Below are 20,989 nucleotides of genomic sequence, written 5' to 3'. Positions count from 1 at the left end.
GTTTGCTAACTTCCCTCACTGCCTCCTTCAATATAACTGGATAGATTCCATCCACCCCAGATTAGAATGGGTGCAGAGAAGAGCAACAAGGTTAGTCCAGGCACTAAAGGATCCTCTTACCAAGGAAAACTTATGCAAATTGAAGACCCGACTGAAGTGTTTAAGGCTTTAAATAGATTGAGTAAGCTAAATACTAATGGCAATCCTTACTTTTCCTTGAATAACACACATAAGGGGACACATAATTAAATTGAAAAAGGATAAATGTGCAAAAATTTGCTATCAATCAGACAGTTGCTGTCTGACAAACTTCCACCTGCTGTTCTGGAAGTGGGTAATTTGAATAAATTTAAGGAGAATAAGATAAAATATTACAGGGTAACAATTTATCTTATCCTTAATAAGTGATAAATGAAGCACTGTATAGGCTCATTTCATTGTATTACCTGTAGAGCATTTCACCGTAAACCACTTTTTGGCTAAGTGATGGGAAGTATGTTTGCAATAAAAATCCTTGGACCTAGATATCTTTTCATTGTTATTAACATTACTTACACATTTTGATTGTTTGGAGCAAATGTGACAAAAATGTTTAAAGATGATATAACAGAAATGTATCCATAAAACCAAATCAAATTGTTTTTTATATAAATTACATAAATGAACATCATCCATCAAGAATTACATATGCTTAATTACATGCTTATTGATGTCCTCCTTCTACCAATAACACATCTATATATAGTTATAACAACTGCTAGTAAAATTTAAATCTCATAAAAAAAATACCAGACGTGGTAAGTGGAGGACAACAAAAGCTGAAAACAGTAGTGAATATCATCCAATTCCCTGTTTTATTAAAGTGTAAAATACTTCCTATGAAATATTAATCTGGAGTTACAAAGAAATAAACTTTATCTTGGCAGCCTCTGTAGTGTATCTGAAGGATTTCTGGATGATGTACTGCTTGAAGCCACTGCTACTGATAATCTATCATTTGTGTTCAGCAAAACTGTTGATGTCCTAATTGTGCTGGAAATATTTGAGTATTCTGATTTATTTACACTTGATGTATTTAATAATGACTGATATGAAGATGAATAGTATCCTGGTGTTGGTAAGAGTGGTGGTGCCTTGGTTATAAATCTTTGCAGATTAGGTGATGCATATGGCAGGGTTGATACAATGTTTGAATTCACAGAATAATTAGCTGGCTCCCCATCTGTAAGCTGGGATGTAACAGGAGTTGAAGATTCCAGTGGAGGGAATTTGAGAGCTGATTCATTCAGCAGCTGAATAGTAGTACTATTCCATGTCCATTCATCCTTGAACACCTAATAAAATATTATTAATTAAATTTTAAAAAAAATATAAAATGCACATGCACAACTGCCACTTTCTTGAATTAATCTTAATCTTTTATATTCTATTAGTTCTTAGTAACACATTACAGAATTTAAATTGACAAATACAGTAGACTCTTGATTTTCCGGGATATATGGTAAAAAAAGATTCCCAGATAATCGATTTCCCGGTTAATCCAAAAATACAGTAAGTCCCCGACATGCGTAAGAGATACGTTCCAGGACTTCTTGCGTAAGTCGAGTAACTCGGGAATAACATAATAAAATATTGCTACTATATCCCTGATATGCCAAAATTACAAAAACCACATAATATCCTCAGAAGAATGAAGAAAAATAGTTATATATTTTAAATTAGTTCAATTAAAAACTTTATATCTGGAGACAGCGGTGAAGTAGCTGGAGTGGCACATAAGAAAAGAAAACATAAAAGCAAGAAAACACGCATGTTATTATTGTACTGTAAAAACTGATATGTATTTCATAGCCTTGTTTATTACAGTTGACTTCATTGGTGCCGATCGCTTCACCACTTCTCCTATTCTGAATTTTCTCCTTTATTGTGTTCACCATTGCCACTGACAAATCTGAATTCCATGTGATACTTGTTAATGTTTGGCCATTTTCATACATCCTTATTATTTTAATTTTCTGATCCAACTTGATCGCTTTCCTTTTCTTGTTAGATTTACTAGTACCACTATCACTTATTCTCTTAGTTGGCACCATGATAACAGTCAAAATTAAATTTTCTGAAAAGAACTTCACAGGGTTAAGCGAGAACTCACTATTATCACCCCACGCGAGCTCACATTTCTGGAGGTCACTGCCATAAAACAATAAAAAAAATTTGCACTTTCCTGGTTATTAGGCTTTTCTGTTAGTGCAATTCATTATAAATGGATAGAAAACTCAATCTTATTGCATTTGTGATAATACAGATAGCTGGAATTCTGTGTTTTTATGTTATTATAGTGAAATGTGTGTCCCCTTCGCTGATATCTTCAGTCACATAAAATAAATATATAAATAACGTAAGTCTGAAACTATATAAGTCGGGGACTTATTGTATCGAAAAATGTTCAGCAACCTATGTAAAAAATATGCCGATAGATAAAAAATGAAAAACTTACCACGCACTACTTGCATGTCCAATATGATGCTTCCCTTTATTTTTTACGATGTCAATTTTAAATCTAATAGCTTCACTTTATTATTATTGTTTTATTTTTTTTATATTTATTTTTTACAATGTCGTGTATGGTTTTAGTCACTGACATTATAATGGTTCATTAGAGATTTAATGGATGCACCATTTTCAAACTTTTGAATAATTTCAAGTTTTGGTTTAATTGAAAGCGTAACTCTTGCGTTTGCCCATCATTTTCGTGATTTCTAAACAAAAAAAAAAAAAAATTCCAACATCCTTGACATAAATAACGAAACAAAATTTGTCCTTTTGTAGTGCAACAGAGCAGAACAATCAATGCACTAAAACAAACTAAACATTTTTTTTTGAGTGGCGGGTGTAAAGACTAAAGGCTTGCAAGATAATAGGTACATTAATCTCCCAATGACAACTTATAGCACCGCTTCTTGTCACTTATGTATGACTTGCAAAACATCTGTTTATACCTATTCTAGTTATTACTTGAATTTTATGATTTCTGGTTTTTTTTTTTTTTTTTTTTAATTTGGAGTTTTGAAGTGTCCCGGTTAATTTGATCCTGGTAAATCGCGAGTGCTGTATCACGGAAATTACACTGTTACCAAAGATTTATTAGCATTAGTAGAGGCATACGATGCAAGAAAACAAGCTTATGCAGCATCAGCAAAAAAAAAAACCCTCCCATTTCACCCCTCCATTCGTTCCAAATGCCTGTCCAGCAGCCTTAAATTTATTTAGGCTATTAGCTTCCACAACAAAAGATGGAAGCCTGTTCCACCAATCAACTACCCACTGGCTAAAGGCAAATTTATCCACACATCTATTCTACAACTATCTTTCCTCAATTTGAAACTATGCCCCCTCAGGTTCTTAATCTGAGCAAAAGGAAGAATCCTGTCAGCATTCAGCTCGCTCAACCCATTCAAGGCCTTATACACCTCAATCTGATCACCTTGCAGGTGCCTACTCTCCAGGCACTGCAATTTGCAGAACTTAAGTAAGCCTTTCTTGGTAAGAGAACCTCTTTGTTACCCTCACCAATCTTGTTGCCCTTCTTTGTACTCGTTCTAGCAACACTACATCCTTCCTAAAATGAGGCCTCCAGGCCTGTACACAAGTACTCTAGGTGTACAAGGCAATGGTGGCCCAACCATTGCCTTGTATAACAGGATAATCACCTCCCTGTCCCTGCTAGCAAAATTCCTATATATCATTGACAAGACTCCATGACCTGCCCTGGCAGCTCATCTGCACTGCTTGGCGAACTTCATATTTGACTGCACAATTACCCCCAGGTCTTTTTCACTTTCCACTTCCCAGAGTGTGTAGTACCATATAGTTGGTATGTTTCTCTTCGGTTATTGCTACCCATATGCAGTACTTTGCATTTGTCAATATTAAACTTCAGTTGCCACTTCTCAGCCCATTTTCTCAAACTTATCTAGATCCAGTTGGAGTAGCGTACTGTCTTTATTACTGTTAACAACCCTGCCAACCTTTGTATCATCTGCAAACTTGGACATTAAACCAGATATATCATTGATATATCAGGTTTAATGTCCAAGTCAATATCATTGATAAATATACATCATCAATATCATTGATAAATATACAAAACAACAATGGGCCCAACACTGAACCCTGGGGAACTCCACTAATAACATTTGTCCACAAAGAGCAGTGTCCATTTTTAGCAATAAACAGACTCATACACCAACCATGAAAATATAAGTATTTTACTGTAACTAAAATATTTACAAATATTTAAAAAAGAGTTCTGGAACCGTAAATGGCTCGAGAGCCTAAGAATCTGTTCATCCGACCACAATATTATGAATAGGGACAGAGATATGTGCATGCATCCTCTGTTTGAAACTATTGTCCTAAGTACGGATGAACGATTTTGCTTAACACGTTCCCCAGCTGTTTCCGCTTCCAGTTCAGACCATGCGCCGACTGAACCACGTGTATAAGTGCCATGAGCCTGTTGTATAAGGACGTGCTGCAGGAAGTTTTGTTACTGCTGAGGAAGGAAGCTGATGCTTCCGAAAGCTCCAGATTTTTATCATTTTAATCCGGTTTATTGTAGTGTATTTTATCACAAGGATTTCATCATAGTTTTAATGTTTTTTTTTTTTTTTTTTACAATGTACATAATTTAATTTAATATAATAGCAGTTTTTGTAAATATTTATTTTATTTTATTTGTAAATATTTTAGTTACAGTAAAATACTTATATTTTTATGGTCTATTTAGCAATAGACTGTATGAGTCTATTGCTAAATATGAATTTGCACAAACTCAGAGGCCTTTTTCAGGATAGCAGTGTCCATTGATTACCACTCTCTGTCGTCTCCCACTCAACCATCCCTTTATCCATTGTAGCAACTTACCATTAATGCCATACCTCTCCAATTTGAACAGCAGTCTTCCATGTGCAACAGTATCAAAAGCTTTCCTGAAATCCAAGTATACAATATCAAAATTATTTTTGGCATTCAGTTCCTTTGTGACCACATCATAGTATCTAATCAAATTGGTCAGACAAGACCCCCCTTTAACAAACGCATACCGTGTCTTAACTATTACTGTAGTTTTGTCTAGATGATCCTTCAATGCTTCTTTAACAGTGATTCCATTATTTTCCCTGGAACACAAGTTAAACTAAACTTGTGTCACCCTTTGAACCCCCTTTGTGAATTGTTAATACATTTGCACACCTCCAGTCCATGGGAACCATCCCTGAGTCCAACAAAGCTCTCATAATTATGGCTAAGGGTTTTGCTTACTTCCTTTGCTGCCTCCATTAATATAACTGGATAGATCCCATCCACCCCAATTGCCTTCCTTATGTTTAACTTCAACAATTTCTCCTCCACTTTGCTCTCAATTATTACAAAAATCCACTAGTGAAGTTAAAATTAAACTACAAAGTTACTAGAAAAAATACAACTTAGCAGAAATACTTTAGAAAAGTTAGGGATTAAATTTACAAATATTACAGAAATTACTTTTACAAAATTACTGAAATAAGATTTAAAAATTATAGAAAGTAAATTTAAACAAATAATTTATCTACTAGATACCGGACCTTAATCCCTTTCAGTTAATCCACTGGAGCAAACTTAAAACACATCTGCTCTCTTCAACTGCATACAACAGAATCAAGTGTAAGAATATTTGCTGATGCTATCGAGGCAGTGTTAGGTGGGTCAGAACATTGCTAGCTTGGGGGGGGATACAAGGACTAATAGATTAACAGTAGTCACTGGTGGAGGTGAAAGTGATTTTTGCACTGCTTCTATTGGAATGAGCAGCAGACTGGAAAACAAGATGCAGGATATTTCAGAGACTGCTGGGAGTCATTGCGGTACAAGTATACACATGGGTTGTGTTAGGGTAGCTAAGAATAGGAATAGGTGCATGTATACTTGCATGTACACCAATGCTAGGAGTTTGGTAAATAAATTTGATGGATTTGAGGTATTGCTCAGAACATCAAAGGAAGATATTTTTGGGATATCAGAGACGTGGTGTCACACAGATATAAGGAATGCAGAACTAATTTGGGGAGTACAATGTGTACAGAAAGGATAGAAAGGATAGGAAGGGAGAAGGGGTTATATGCTATTAGTTAAGAAACACATAAAATCCAAGGAAGTGAAGCCAGTAGACATCGCTGGACAATGGAGTGTCGAGTCAGTTTGGTGTGAAATAAGCATTGGGAAATTAAAATCGAGAGTAGAAGTGTGTTATAGGCCTAATGACTCTGATGAGTATAATAAGAAACTGTACAGGGATATAGAGTGGGCCAGTAAATCAGAATCTTATAATGGGGGATTTTAATTTCCCAGATATTGACTGGAATTTGTGGGTTGGTCACTCACGCACTAGCAAGGCTTTTGTGGATTTATTGGATGATTGTTTTCTATATCAGCATGTTTGGGAGGCAACTAGAGGGAGTAATACTCTTGATCTGATTATCAGTAGTGATTCTTCATGCATTAGGAATCTGCAGATAAAGGAACCACTAGGTGGCAGTGATCACAGTGTACTGAAGGGGGATTTATTCAAAGAGGTAACTAGCCAAAAGGGATAAAAGGAAGGGTTTTTTCTTTCGTAAAGGCGACTACGATGGTCTGAGACAGTATTTAAATTCTATACAGTGGGACCAACTGAGTGGGAGATGTTACCAACAGCAAATTCAAAATGGGAAGCATTCATGTCAGATGAACTAGTGAGACATTTGGCAGAAAAGTAAAATGCATGGGATACATATAAATTAACATGTGACACAGAAGCCTATAATAGATATAAGCTGGTCTGTAACCAAGTTACAAAGGAGGTTAGACAGGCTAAGGCAGATTACGAGAAATCTTTGACAAAGGATGCAAAGAAAAACAGCAAAGAGTTCTTTACTTATGTAAATTCTAGAAGGAAGGGGATGAATCAGATTGGTCCACTTGATATCGATGGTTCAACTGTTGATGATCCTGGTCAGGTAGCTAACAAACTAAATGAATATTTTGCATCGACATTCACACATGAGGAGTTATTCAGCAAGGGGAATGCCAGAGGTGTATTCAACTCTGGCAGTAAGCTAGATAATCTTGTAATAACTGAGAGTAAAGTGGAGGAGAAATTGTTGAAGATAAACACAAGAAAGGCACCTGGGGTGGATGGGATCTATCCAGTAATATTAAAGGAGACAGCAAAGGTTACTTGTAAGCAAACCCTTAGCCATAATTATGAGAGCTTACTTGGACTCAGGGGAGGTACCCATAGACTGGAGATGTGCAAATGTGACCCCAATTCACAAAGGCTGAGGATCAAAGGCTGATCACGTAATTATAGACCTGTGAGTTTAACTTCTGTTCCAGGTTAACGGAGGCACTGATTAAAGAAGCACTACAGGATCATCTAGACAAGACTTCAGTTATAGCTCAGACACAGCATGGGTTTGTTAAGGGAAAGTCTTGTCTGACTAATTTGATTGGATACTATGATGTAGTCACAAAGGAACTGGATGCAAAGAATAACTTTGTATCATATTTTTAGATCTTAGAAAAGCCTTTGATACTGTTGCACATGGAAGACTGCTGCACAAATTGGAGCAGTGTAGCACTGGAGGCAAATTGCTGCTATGGATAAAGGGATGGATGAGTGGGAGAAAACAGAGAGTGGTAATCAATGGACACTGCTCATCGTGGACTAATGTTATTAGTGGAATCCTTAAAGGGTTCAGTGTTGGGTCCATTATTGTTTTCTGTATTTATAAATGATATTGATGATGGTATATCAAGCTTAATGTCCAAGTTTGCAGACGATACAAAGGTTGGCAGGGTTGTTGAGGACACTACTGATACTATGCTGCTGCTGCAACAGGATCTGGAAAGGCTGAGCAGATGGGCTGAGAGGTAGCAAATAAAGTTTAACATTGACAAATAAGTACTACAAATGGGAAACAGCAACCCCAGAGCAACGTATCAACTCTGTGGTACTACTCTGACAGTTGTAGAGAATGAAAAGGACCTGGGGGTAATTGTGCAGCAGATATTAAGTTCTCTGAGCAGTGCAGATGGGCTGCAAGAGTAGCTCATGATGTCTTGTCAATGATATACAGGAATTTTTCTAGCAGGGATAAGGAGATGATTATTCCCTTGTATAAGGCAATGGTCAGGCCACACCTTGACTACTGTATACAGGTCTGGAGGCCTCATTTCAAGAAGGATGTAGAGCTGCTGGAACGAGTACAGAGAAGGGCAACAAGATTAGTGAATTGAACAAAGGGTTGCTCTTACGAAGAAAGGCTTAAGTTTTGCAAATTACAGTGTCTGGAGGCTAGGCACCGGCGAGGTGATCTGATAGAGGGTTATAAAGCCTTGAATGGTTTGAGCATGCTCAATGCTGATGGGATTCTTCCTCTTGCTCAGAATAATCACTTGAGAGGGCATAAATTCAAATTGAGGAAAGACAGATGTAGGATAGACATGCGGAAATTTGCCTTTAGCCAGCGTGTGGTTGGTGGGTGGAACAGACTTCCATCCCTTGTCGTGGAAGTTGATAGCCTAAATAAGTTTAAGGCTCAGCTGGACAGGTATTTCGAACAAACGGAGGGGTGAAATGGAAGTGTTTTGTTTTTTTTTTTGTTGGCTGATGCTGCATAAGCTTGCTTTCTTGCATCATATGCCTCTACTAATGGTAATGCTAAGTGTTTCATTAATAATAATAATTAAAAATACATCATTAAGAAATGAAATATTACCTGTATTGTGAGATCAGAAACCAAATTTGAGAGTCTATCCATTAAGTGAGCTAAAACGAGTTGTTCATTAGCATCTCTTCGTACCCTCACATGAACAGATCCAGCCTAAATAAACAAAAATGTCAAACAGCATAAAAGCAACAAATTAATACACATATCAAAATTTTATTTTGATATGTGTAATAATTTGTTCTTAACCCACTACTTAAGCAGAGAACAATAGTTAATATAAACTATGAATACTAATATGCAAAAAATGAATTCAGCCAGTTAAACTTTGTTATACAGCTAGGCATAACAGGAGTTTGATTAACGCATTTTTCAGTTACCTCTATTTGAAAAAATTCTACCACTTTTCACTTTACATTGCAAACTTCCAGTTAACGCAATTATTATTTTATTTATTTTTTTATATGTGATAGTTAAGAAAGATTTGAATCACGTGTTAAGCTAACTGCGCATCGGACAGGCAATAAACAAATGTTTGCCTGCCTCCTTCCATCAACCATCGGAAGAAGACGAGTTACTTGTTTGTCTCCCACTAATAAAGTCAATGTAGACTCGCATTTAAAAATTCTAATTTTTAAATGAACCAGATGAAAATGTTACCGCGAAGGAGATAATGGCAAAAGAACTAGATGAAATCTTTCATATCGCAGAGAACCTCAAACAAAAGGTTTGAGGTTCTCTGTGATATTTATTTTGCCAGGGCCCAGAGAAGATTGTTGTCGGCTATCAGAAATTGATTGATGAAAAGAGAAAGTCAACACTGTTCAAACAACTCTGTTCAAATATTTCTGTAACAAATTGTTTCTTCATTGTGTATTTTATGTCAGAGGTTCCCAAACTTTCTTGGTTCACGACGCCCTTAGCATATCAGTAATTTTTTCACGGTGCACCTAGACCAAAAGAAAATACCTAACAGTTCAGTTTATTAAGTAGTTAGGTCCAATCAACTTAATAAGAAATGTTGAAACTGTGAACTACCTCGAGCTAGTAGTTCGCGCAGTGTCCAACAGATGTCGAGTATCGCTGTGTTTCCCTCGAAAATTTAAAATATTCCGCGGCAGTTTGTGAACCGCTGTTTTATGCAATAAACATTTAATTCCATAATTATTTTCATTATCTTTTACATGGTATACAGTTAAAAAGTTATTTAAAAGGTATTTTTAAAATTCTTTATGGACATTCCTGAAAGTCAAGGACCAATTATAATTTTTCCTATTGATTATTATATTCGATTAACACGTTTCCATTTTGCGCGATGCTCTCGTGGGATGAATTAATCGCATTAATTGAGGTCAGCCTGTATATGAAAAGCCGAGAGAGTAGTTTTATGAAAATATATGATATACTACACAGTGTGATATAGGAATAATAAAAATTTACTTATTGTTGCTATTCTGACCACAGTAGTTAAACAATATGGAGTTGACTGGTGAAGATACAGTTAATCCATATACCTGGATTAACTGCTTATGACGCACGCGGACACACAATTTCAGGGATGATACTAGAAAAAGTTACAGCATTACAATACAGCAGTTCATACCTATAGAACCTAAAATTGACAGTATAACATAAGAGACCGAGAGGCGAAAGACTGAAAACATCCAGTAATGCAAAACAGGCAGCCAAAGATGCTGCTGCAAAAGTTGTAACTGAACAGCAGCTGTTGTATTTATATGGAATTTAGCCCAGAAAGCTAGTATAAATGTAAGTTCAATTTAACAAACTCTGTAAAGCCAAAGATGATTCCTTCCCCCTCCCCAAGGTTCAGTTTGTTCAAGATTCTTTAAGAACTAAATAAAAATTGCACACTTTAGTTCATATATTTATTTATTTTTTTGATAGGAGGTAGTGCATTGTCTTGATAGATGTTATTATACACAGGCTGGCAGTGAAGTTCCCAGACTGGTGCAAAAGTGGAGGAGCTCAAAAATGGTTTATTTTGATTCAAAGTAATCACCACCAGATTGAATCCACTTACTGCACTGTTCTAAAAGTTTTTTAAAAGAGTCAATGATGGTGTCCAACGATATGATGTTCAGTTCAGTGGTTGTTTTTTTTTATGTCCTCAATGTTCTGAAATCTCTTTCCATTGAGGGCAGTTTTCACTTTGGCAAAGAGGAAGAAGTCTGCTGGTGCTAGATTGGGAGAGTAGGATGGATTGTTGATTTATACAATCCCATATTTTGTCAGAAATGTCTTCTTAACAAGTGCAGAATGGGTGGGGCACTGTTGTGAAACAAGAACCAGCTGCCTTTCAAAATTGCTGCCTCACCTGGAAAATGTGGTTTAATAGTCCTTGAAGTATCTGTACCTAGATGCAGCATTATGTACAAATTTCTCCCCTTCAGGTACAGGTTCCTTGGGAATCACACCATTTGTCCAAAAACATGATCAGCATCATCTTAGTCCTGGACTCCTGTAAACCAAACATTTTGAGCCTTGGTGCTGATTTTGAAGTTCACTGCACTCTCTGATGCTTCATTTCTGGGTCATACCGAAACATCCAACACCAGTGACAACACAGCAGAGGAAATTAGGATTGTCTCGACAAGTCTGGATGAAGTCTTCACATGAAGGTGGAATGGGTGGGGGCATTGTCGTGCAATAAGAACCAGCTGCCTTTCTCTCAAAATTATGGCGTCACCTGGGTGATATGCTTCAATAGACTTTGAGGCACCTGTATGTAGAACACAGCATTGACTCTCTCCCCTTCAGGTACAAATTCTTTGTGAATCACACACCACAGTTTGTTGAAAAACACAATCAGAAATGTCTTAACTTTGGACTGTCAAAAAACAAAACTTTTTTGGACCTGGTGATGATTTTGAAGTCCACTGCATACTCTGATGCTGCTTCATCTCTGGGTCATACTAAAACACCCAACACACACATCTCCAGTGACAATACAATTGAGGAAATTAGGATTGTCTTCACAAGCATGGATGAAATCTTTGCATGAATACACTCTTCATTGCTTCTGCTTGTCAGTGAGGCTGTGTAGCACAAATTTTGCATAGACCTTCCTTTTCCCTAAACCTTTATGCAGAATTTGACAAATTGTCTTCTTATTCATATCCAACTCATCAGCCATCATTCTGAGGGTGAAATGACGATCTCTTGAAATAATTTCCTGAACTTTTGTAACTCTGTCCTCATTTCTAGAAGTTTACCACGAACATTCTTATGTTCATCTTTGAACCACTTACACTATTCAAATACATTGGTATTTGAATAGTGTAAGATTAATGTTTCATATCCATAAACAGTTTTTAATATTTTATACATTTCCCTTGCAGATTTTCCCAGTTTAAAGCAAAATTTGATATTTGTTTGTTGCTCCACTGCAAAATCATGACAGAAAATTAAAGCTAATGAAACTGGTTGTTACTTGCAACTAGTCAGCCTACTGGACAATCTTTATACTACCATCTGTTGAACGAAGTTGGGACTACAACATACCCCTTCTATTTATCTTAAAACTCACCGAACATGACTGCAACAAAACCAGTCCAGGAACTTTATTGCCACACCTTGTATAGTGTATAGGTAGTGCCATGGTTGATTTCCACTGACTGCTTTGAAGTTTATAGTTTTAATTAGCTCTTAGTGATGTATATAAAATGTCTCCTTAGCTTTTTCCTTTTTTTCATGGTGCTCTTTATATGATCAGCCATCATATCAAAGGTATAAAATTGAAATTCTCGTCAAGCTTCTGATTGCTTAGATAGTATGTAAGTCCTCTTCTTCAAAATAAAGATGCAATTGTGATGGGATTAAAAGAAAGCACAAGTGTGTTGTTCATCTTTCTCAATTTGTGACCTATCCAAATGCAAGTCTCCCTTCTCTTCAGGTCAAGATTCTGGTTCTTATTAAGCTGAGATCCAAAAAAGTAAGCAATATTTTGAGCAGACAGTTTGCCAGGACAGCTCATGAGGTTCTTGTGTAAGGCAAAAGGACACACCTAAAATACTGAAACCAAACTTTAGGAAGGACGTAGGGAATGGGTGCATATAAGAGCAAAAATTAGTCAGGAGCATCAAAGGGTGTTCCTACTAAGGAAGACTTCGGTTTTGCATATCGCAGTGTCTCGAAACAAGGCACCTACAGGGATATCTGAGTGTTGGCATTCGAGGTGAGCGGACGCGCTTAGTCAGGGCTCCTCAGTTAAGTGGTTTACTTTTGGATAGTGCTTTTAAATATTTGATTTATTTAGATATTGTTGGATTATTTTGTTATAGGTTTTCCTTTAACAGTTTGATTTTAATAATATTATAGATATAATTTTGTAAAGTCAACTTTCATTGATATTTATTTAATTTTATAATGGTAGTTACGAGAGCTGCCTTAAACATGTCACAGGGTATCGTCACTCACACGGAAATAGCCGATGGCGATTTACGGGTTTGTTTGTTTGTTTGTTATTTGGATTTTAGGAGCATTAGCATCTAAGGCCATATTGCTCCAGGATATGCGGTGGTCATTCCCTGACCTTTCTGCATCCTCCGTATTTGGTGGTGACGGGCTTGAACTCCGGTCTAATCAAGAAACCTGTGCTATGCACTGCTGCTCCTTCCCACCTGGCTACGGAGGCGCCTGATTTAGGGTGAGTAATGATTTAATCCGTTGTGGAACCTGTGGAATGTTTTCCAAGGTCGACCCGGTGACTAATCCTACCTCACCTGGGGATTCTTTTCTTTGTGATCGATGTAAGGAGTGCACCGATCTTAAATTACAATTTGGTGCACTGATGGAACAATTTGGGTCCCTGAAAAAATGGGTGCTTGCCCTCGAGAATAATGCATCTGGGAGCTCATCAGGGACTCAAGACTCCAGCAATCTACCAAGTGATGCACACCCGATTCGAGCCTCAAAACAGAAAAACCAAGTGCAAACTACTCTGGTTAATAAGGACATTGTTTTATTAGGAGACTCCATTGTCAGAGAAACGGGGAATATTTTTTGTAATAAGGATAGGTGGAGTAGAACCAGGGTATGTCTAGAGTACTGTATACAGGTCTGGAGGCCTCATTTCAAGAAGGACGTAGAGCTGCTGGAACGAGTACAGAGAAGGGCAACAAGATTAGTGAATGGAACAAAGGGGTGCTCTTACGAAGAAAGGCTTAAGTTTTGCAAATTACAGTGTCTGGAGACTAGGCACCAGCGAGGTGATCTGATAGAGGTGTATAAAGCCTTGAATGGTTTGAGCATGCTCAATGCTGATGGGATTCTTCCTCTAGCTCAGAATAATCACCTGAGAGGGCATAAATTCAAATTGAGGAAAGACAGATGTAGGACAGATGTGCGGAAATTTGCCTTTAGCCAGCGGGGTGGTTGGTTGGTGGAACAGACTTCCATCCCTTGTAGTGGAGGTTGATAGCCTAAATAAGGCTATCAACCTCCTTAAGGCTCAGCTGGACAGGTATTTTGAACGAACAGAGGGGTGAAGTGGGTTTTTTTTTTTTTTTTTTGGCTGATGCTGCATAAGCTTGCTTTCTTGCATCAAATGCCTCTACTAATGCTAATGCTAATGTCTGACGGGAGCAACAATTGATGATGTCACCAACAGATTGCCAGATTTTAAAGGGGGTAAAGAGATATTATTATTCATGTGGGGACTAATGATATTAAACCTACACGATCTGACGATTTGTTGGAAAAATACAGGACCATGCTGAGGAAATGTCGCGAGCTAGGCCATAATGTCTATGTGTCTGCAATTCTGCCCAGACACAATAGGAGGGATTATATGTTAAGAGCCTTGTGGATTAACTCAAGACTTGAAGGAATCTGCAAGGCTTTAGGATGGGAAATTTCTATCAGCATGGCCCACACTTGTAGGTAGAAGGAATTTGTTTTGTAGAGACGGGATACACTTAAACAAAGGTGGTGCAAAAGTTTTTGCCAGTATTATTGAGGATACCTTAAGGGTTCAGGGAAACTGCTAGTTAGGGGGAGATGTGGGTAATACTGACACGCGTTTATCTGATAATATTGGTCAAAGTAACTCTTGCACATACCTTAAGAGTTCTTATCTGTTACCCCAACTGGACGTATTATCTAGATGTTCTGGGGGCAGAAACGTTTCATGTGAGCGGGTAGCTAATATCAGGGAAGAGAGCGTAAAAAACTTCAAGGGTTGTGAAATATACAAGAACAGTAAATCTTAATTGTTTATACAGTAACATTAGAAGTGTCGTCAATAAAATGAGCGAATTCGAACTGCTGGTTAAAACAAGTAACGCGGACATAATAGGGCTTACAGAGACGTGGTGCCACCCGGAAATTGGGAATGATGAGTTTAAGTAAGGCTTGTATAATGTATTTAGGAAGGTTGGGTAGAGAGAAGGGATGGTGGGGTAATGCTTCTTATCAGAAGCAGCCTGAGTGCGACAATAGCTTTCCCGGATTCAGATGCTACTATTATACATTTCACATGCTACTATAGAGTCTATATATATAGACTACTATATATATACATTTATATATATATATGTATATATATAGTAGTATATACTACTATATATATACTATCTATAGAGTACTATATATATACATTTCACATGCTACTATAGAGTCTGTATGGTGTGAGATAGTTGTAAACAAAGGTATAATGCGAGTAGGAGTAATCTACAGACCAGGTGATTGTGAAGATTATGACAAAAGCCTCTACATGCAACTGGAATGGGCAAGTAAGCGTCAATGCCTTATTATGGGTGATTTCAATTTGCCTCTAATTGATTGGAATAAATGGGAAGGAAACTCGACATGGGGAACAAAATTTTTAAATCAACTAGATGACTGTTATTTGTATCAACATGTGAGGGAAAGTACTAGAGAAAAGAATATCCTAGACCTCATCATCACACATGAATCAGATGACATAACGGGGCTGACAGTAGAGGAACCAGTAGCAGGAAGTGATCACAGAGTTCTACGGTGGATGATGACGAGAGAGGTAGCAGAAGTAAAAGGCAAAGGAATGGGTTTTAATTTCAGAAAAGGAAATTACGATGCCTTAAGGTACTACATGGCCTCTATTAACTGGGTAGATATCGCGCAGAGAATGAATACAATCGAACTGTGGTATGCTTTTAAAACATTAATCACAGATGCCTTGAATGCGTATTTACCATTAAAAAAATACTCCACGAGGAGGGTTCCAAGTGAATAGTGAAGTTGCCACATTACTTGAGCAGAAAAAGGTGGCATGGAAAGGTTACAGAGCAATAAAAAGTACTGAAGCCTATAACAGCTACAAGGTGATGTGTAATACAGCCACAGAAAAGGTTCGACAGGCAAAGGCAGTTTATGAGAAATCACTAACAAACAGAGCAAAGAGGGGGGATAAAGAATTCTTCACATATATAAATGCCAAGAAGAGCAGGACAAACCAGATTGGACCTTTACGCAAGGGAAAGGGGATAGTATTAAATAAACCAACTGCCGTTGCAGATGAACTCAATAGTTATTTTGCATCGTTATTTACAAATGAAAAACCATTTGTGGCAATGGGAAATTGTGGGAGCGAAGTTAAAAAGTTAAAAAATATGTAATTAATGATATTGAAATTTCGCAAGATTATTTAATGAAAAAACTTTCGAGCCTACAGGCCAGTAAGGCTGCTGGAGTTGATGGAATATACCCTATAATCTTAAGAGAGCCGGCAAGCGAGTGCATTGAACCATTGAGGCTAATTATGAGAGCATCACTAGACTCTGGGGAGATTCCGTTGGATTGGAAAAGTGCAAATGTATCTCCCATACATAAGGGTGGCTCTAAAAGTGAAGTTGGAAATTATCGACCTGTCAGTCTGACTTCAGTAGTAGGGAAAATCATGGAGGCAATCAAGGGTGTTTGTTTGTTATTTGGTTTTTAGGAGCATTAGCAACTAAGGCCATATTGCTCCGGGATATGCGGTGGTCATTTCCTGACCTTTCCGCACCCTCCGTATTTGGTGGTGACGGGCTCGAACCCCGGTCTAATCAAGAAGCGTGTGCTACGTACTGCTGCTCCTTCCCACCTGGCTACGGAGGCGGCCCAATCAAGGGTGGAATTCAGGATCATTTGGATCGAATTGAAATTCTAAAGGATACTCAGCATGGTTTTGTAAAGGAAAAATCATGTTTAACAAATCTGGTTCCCTATTTCAAAAGGGTCACTCACGAGCTGGATTTAGGGAATAATTTCAACATTGTTTATTTAGATTTCAGCAAAGCTGACTCAGTCCCACATGAGCGGTTGCTTTATAAGTTGGAACAGGTTGGAATCACTGGGAAAATCCTTAGGTGGATAGAAGGATGGCTTCAAGGCAGGAGGCAGAGGGTTGTGATAAATGGCTATTCCTCAGATTGGGTTGATGTAAGAAGTAGGGTTCCCCAAGGATCAGTATTAGGACCACTGTTGTTTTTAATTTTCATAAACGACATTGATCAAGGGATAGAGGGCGTGATGACTAAATTTGCAGATGATGTTAAAATTGGTAGAGTAGTTAATGATCACTGTCAACCTGAGCTTCTTCAGAAAGACCTAAATAGACTTCAGGAATGGTCAGAAAAATGGCAGCTATGCTTTAATCCAACAAAGTGTAAGGTATTACACCTGGGAAACAGTAATCCCAAAATAACTTATTCACTTGGTGGAGTTCAACTAAACCCAGTACTGGAGGAAAGGGACTTGGGTGTTACGATACTGTCAGACATGAAATTCTCTGAGCATTGTAAACAGGTTGCAAGGAAGACCCATGGTGTCCTATCGATGATCTATCGAACTTTTGCAAGTAGAGATAGGGACGTGATAATCCCATTATATAAGGCTTTTGTTAGACCACACTTGGAATTCTGTGTTCAAGTATGGAGACCGCACCTAAAGAAAGACATGAAGTTTCTTGAAAGGGTGCAAAGACGGATAACTCGCCTGGTGAGATCGGCAAAAGGGCATCCTTATGAAGAAAGACTTCGAATATGTGGGTTGCAGAGTTTGGAAACTAGACACCTTAAAGGAGATTTGATTGAGGCGTTTAAGGCTCTGAGAGGCATCAGTAAAATGAATGAGGACGAAATTTTCAAGAATATAAATGATGCTAGAACCAGGAGACATAAATTCAAGTTACGGGGGGAAATGTTTAGATTGGACTGCAGGAAGTTTTATTTTAGCCAGCGAGTTATAAATTACTGGAATAAGTTGCCTTCATGGGTGGTAGAGGCCGACAGTTTGGAGAAATTCAAAGGTCATCTGGATAGTACTTTCGGGTAAGGAAAGCGCATAGGATGATAGGTTTAATTTCCTTTTTTTTTAATTAATTATTATTATTTATTTTTATTATTATTATTTTTTGTTTTGTTTTTATCATTTTTTTGTTCGGATTTTTTTTTTTTTTTGGCTGGTGCAGCATAAGCCGTAGGCTTTCTTGCACCATGCGGCCATTACTAATACTAAATACTAATACTAATCTGATTAAAGTATTTAAACAGGTTTGGGTGTACTATATGTTAATGGTATCCATACCCCTGCTCATTTATGTTCCCTAATATATGACACACACACAAGCATTAGTAAAGGCACATGATGCAAGAAAGCAAGCTTATATAGATCAGTCAAAAAAAAAAAAAAAAAAAAAACTAATTTCACCCATCCACTCGCTCCAAATCTTTGTCTAGTTCTGCCTTGAATCTATTTAAGCTATCAACTTCTACGAGAGATGGAAGTTTGTTCCAGCAATCAACCACGCGCTGGCTAAAGGCAAACTTCCACACATCTATCCTACAACTGTCATTCCTCAATTTGAATTTATGCCCTCTCAGGCGATTATTCTGAGCAAGAGGAAGAATCCCATCAACATTGAGCATGCTCAAACCATTCAAGGCTTTATACACCTCAATCAGATCATCTCGCAGGTGCCTAGTCTCCAAACACTGTGATTTTCAAAACTTAGGCCTTTCTTCATAAGAGCAACCCTTTGTTCCATTCAATAATCTTGTTGCCCTTCTCTGTACTCACTCCAGCAGCTCTATATCCTTCCTAGAATGAGGCCTTCAGACCTGTATACAGTACTCAATGGCCTGACCATTGCCTTATACAAGAGGATAATCTCCCTGCCAGAAAAATTCCTGTATATATCATGAGATGCTCTTGCAGACTGCTGCTCAGAAAACTTCATATCTGTCTGCTCGATTACCCCCCCCAGGTCCTTTTCATTTTCTATGGTACAGTGTAGTACCATACAGTTGATATGTTATTCTGCTTCCCATATGCCCTTTGCTCTCAGTTGCCACTTCTCAGCCCATCTCCTCAACTTTTCTAGATCCTTTTGCAGCAGTGAACTGTCATTAACAACCCTGCCAACTTTCATATTGTCTGCAAACTTGGACATTAAGTCTGATATACCATCATCAATATCATTAATAAATACAGAAAACAACAATGCACTCAACACTGGACCATGAGGGACTCCACTAATAACATTAGTCCACGAAGAGCAGTGTCCATTGATTACCACTCTCTGTCTTCTCCCACTCAACCATCGCTTTATCCATAGCAGCAATTTGCCTCCAATGCCACACTGCTCCAATTTGTGCAGCAGTCTTCCATGTGCAACAGTATCAAAAGCCTTTCTAAGATCCAAATATATGATATCAAAGTTATTCGCTGCATGCAGTTCCTTTGTGAATACATCATACTATTCAATAAAATTTGTCAGACAAGATCATATTGTCTGCAAACTTGGACATTAAGTCTGATATACCATCATCAATATCATCAATATCATTAATAAATACAGAAAGCAACAAAACCCCTTAACAAAACCATGCTGTGTCCGAGCCATAACTGAAGTCTTGTCTAGAAAGGCTTTTGATACAGGTTTGTAATTACTTGTGTTGCCCTTTGATCCTCCTTTGTGAACTGGGGTCACATTTGCACATCTCCAGTCCATGGAAGCTCTCGCAATTATGGCTAAGGGTTTGCTTACTTCCGTTGCTGCCTCCTTTAATATAACTGGATAGATGCCATCCACCCGAGGTGCCTTTCTTATGTTTATCTTCAACAATTTCTCCTCCAGCTCACTGCCAGAGTTTAATTCACCTGTGCCATTCCTCTCCCTGAATAACTCCTCATGTGTAAATGTAGATGGAAAATACTCATTTAGTTTGTTAGCCACCTGAGCAGGATCATCAACCGTTGAACCAATAATATCCAGTGGACAATCTGATTCATCCCCTTCATTCTAGAGTTGACATGGGTAAAGAACTCTTTGCTGTTTTTCTTTGCATCCTTTGCCAAAGATTTCTCGTAATCTGCCTTCGCCCGCCTAACTTCATTTGTAACTTGGTTACAGACCAGCTTATATCTATCATAGGCTTCTGTGTCACATATTAATTTATATGTATCCCATGCATTTTTCTTCTCTGCCACATGTCTCATTAGTTCATCTGACATCCATTTAGGCCTAAACCTTGAACAATACTTCTTAGCTGGTATGAAAAGCCTAGTAGCTTCCAAGAGTAATTCTTTGAATTTGCTGTTGGTAACATCATCAGTTGGTCCCACCGTATAGAATTTAAATACTGCCTCAGACCTCCATAGTCGCCTTTACGAAAGCAGTAATCCTTCCCTTTACCCCTGATGGTAGTTACCTCTTTGAGTAAATCCCACTTCAGCACACTGTGATCACTGCCACCTAGTGGTTGCTTTATCTGCAGATTCTTAATGCATGAAGAATCACTACTGATAAACAGATCAAGAGTATTACTCCCTCTAGTTGCCCCTGAACATGTTGTTGTAGAAAACAATCATCCAATAAATCTACAATAGCCTTGCTAGTGTGTGAGTGAGCAACCCAGAAATTCCAGTCAATATCTGGGAAATTAAAATCCCCCATTATAAGACTCTCTGATTTACTCGCCTACTCTATTTCCCTTTACTCTTGTTTATTATACTCATCAGAGTCATTAGGCCTATAACACACTTCTACTCTCGATTTTAATTTCCCAATGCTTATGTCACACCAAACTGACTCGACACTGCACTGTCCAGCGATGTCGACTGGCTGTACCTCCTTGGATTTTATGTGTTTCTTAACTAATAGCATAATCCTTCCTCCCTTCCTATCCTGTACACATTGTACTCCCCAAATTCCAGTTCTGCATTCCTTATATCTGTGTGACACCACGTCTCTGATATCC

At 37.8% G+C, this 20,989-nt stretch overlaps 1 protein-coding gene across 2 annotated transcripts in view; it reads right to left on the bottom strand.

The window, feature by feature from the left end:
* Positions 1–808: 808 nt before the first annotated feature.
* LOC150088625 (zinc transporter 6-like) overlaps positions 809–20,989 on the bottom strand; it is a 222,268-nt gene continuing 202,087 nt past the window's right edge. For both annotated transcript variants that reach the window (XM_090370825.1, XM_090370826.1), the window contains exons 13-14: positions 8,799–8,903; positions 809–1,334 (exon numbers count right to left, since the gene is read on the bottom strand). In XM_090370825.1, the coding sequence (XP_090226951.1) occupies positions 915–1,334; positions 8,799–8,903 (525 nt within the window). In that variant the 3' untranslated portion in view covers positions 809–914. The remainder of the gene's footprint in view (positions 1,335–8,798; positions 8,904–20,989) is intronic.

The sequence above is a fragment of the Mastigoproctus giganteus genome, chromosome 3, assembly GCF_048544385.1.
Source record: "Mastigoproctus giganteus isolate SK-2022 chromosome 3, ASM4854438v1, whole genome shotgun sequence".
NCBI lineage: Eukaryota > Metazoa > Arthropoda > Arachnida > Uropygi > Thelyphonidae > Mastigoproctus > Mastigoproctus giganteus.
The sequence above is the reverse complement of the archived record's forward strand: the minus strand, read 5'-3'. Positions and strand labels throughout refer to the sequence as shown.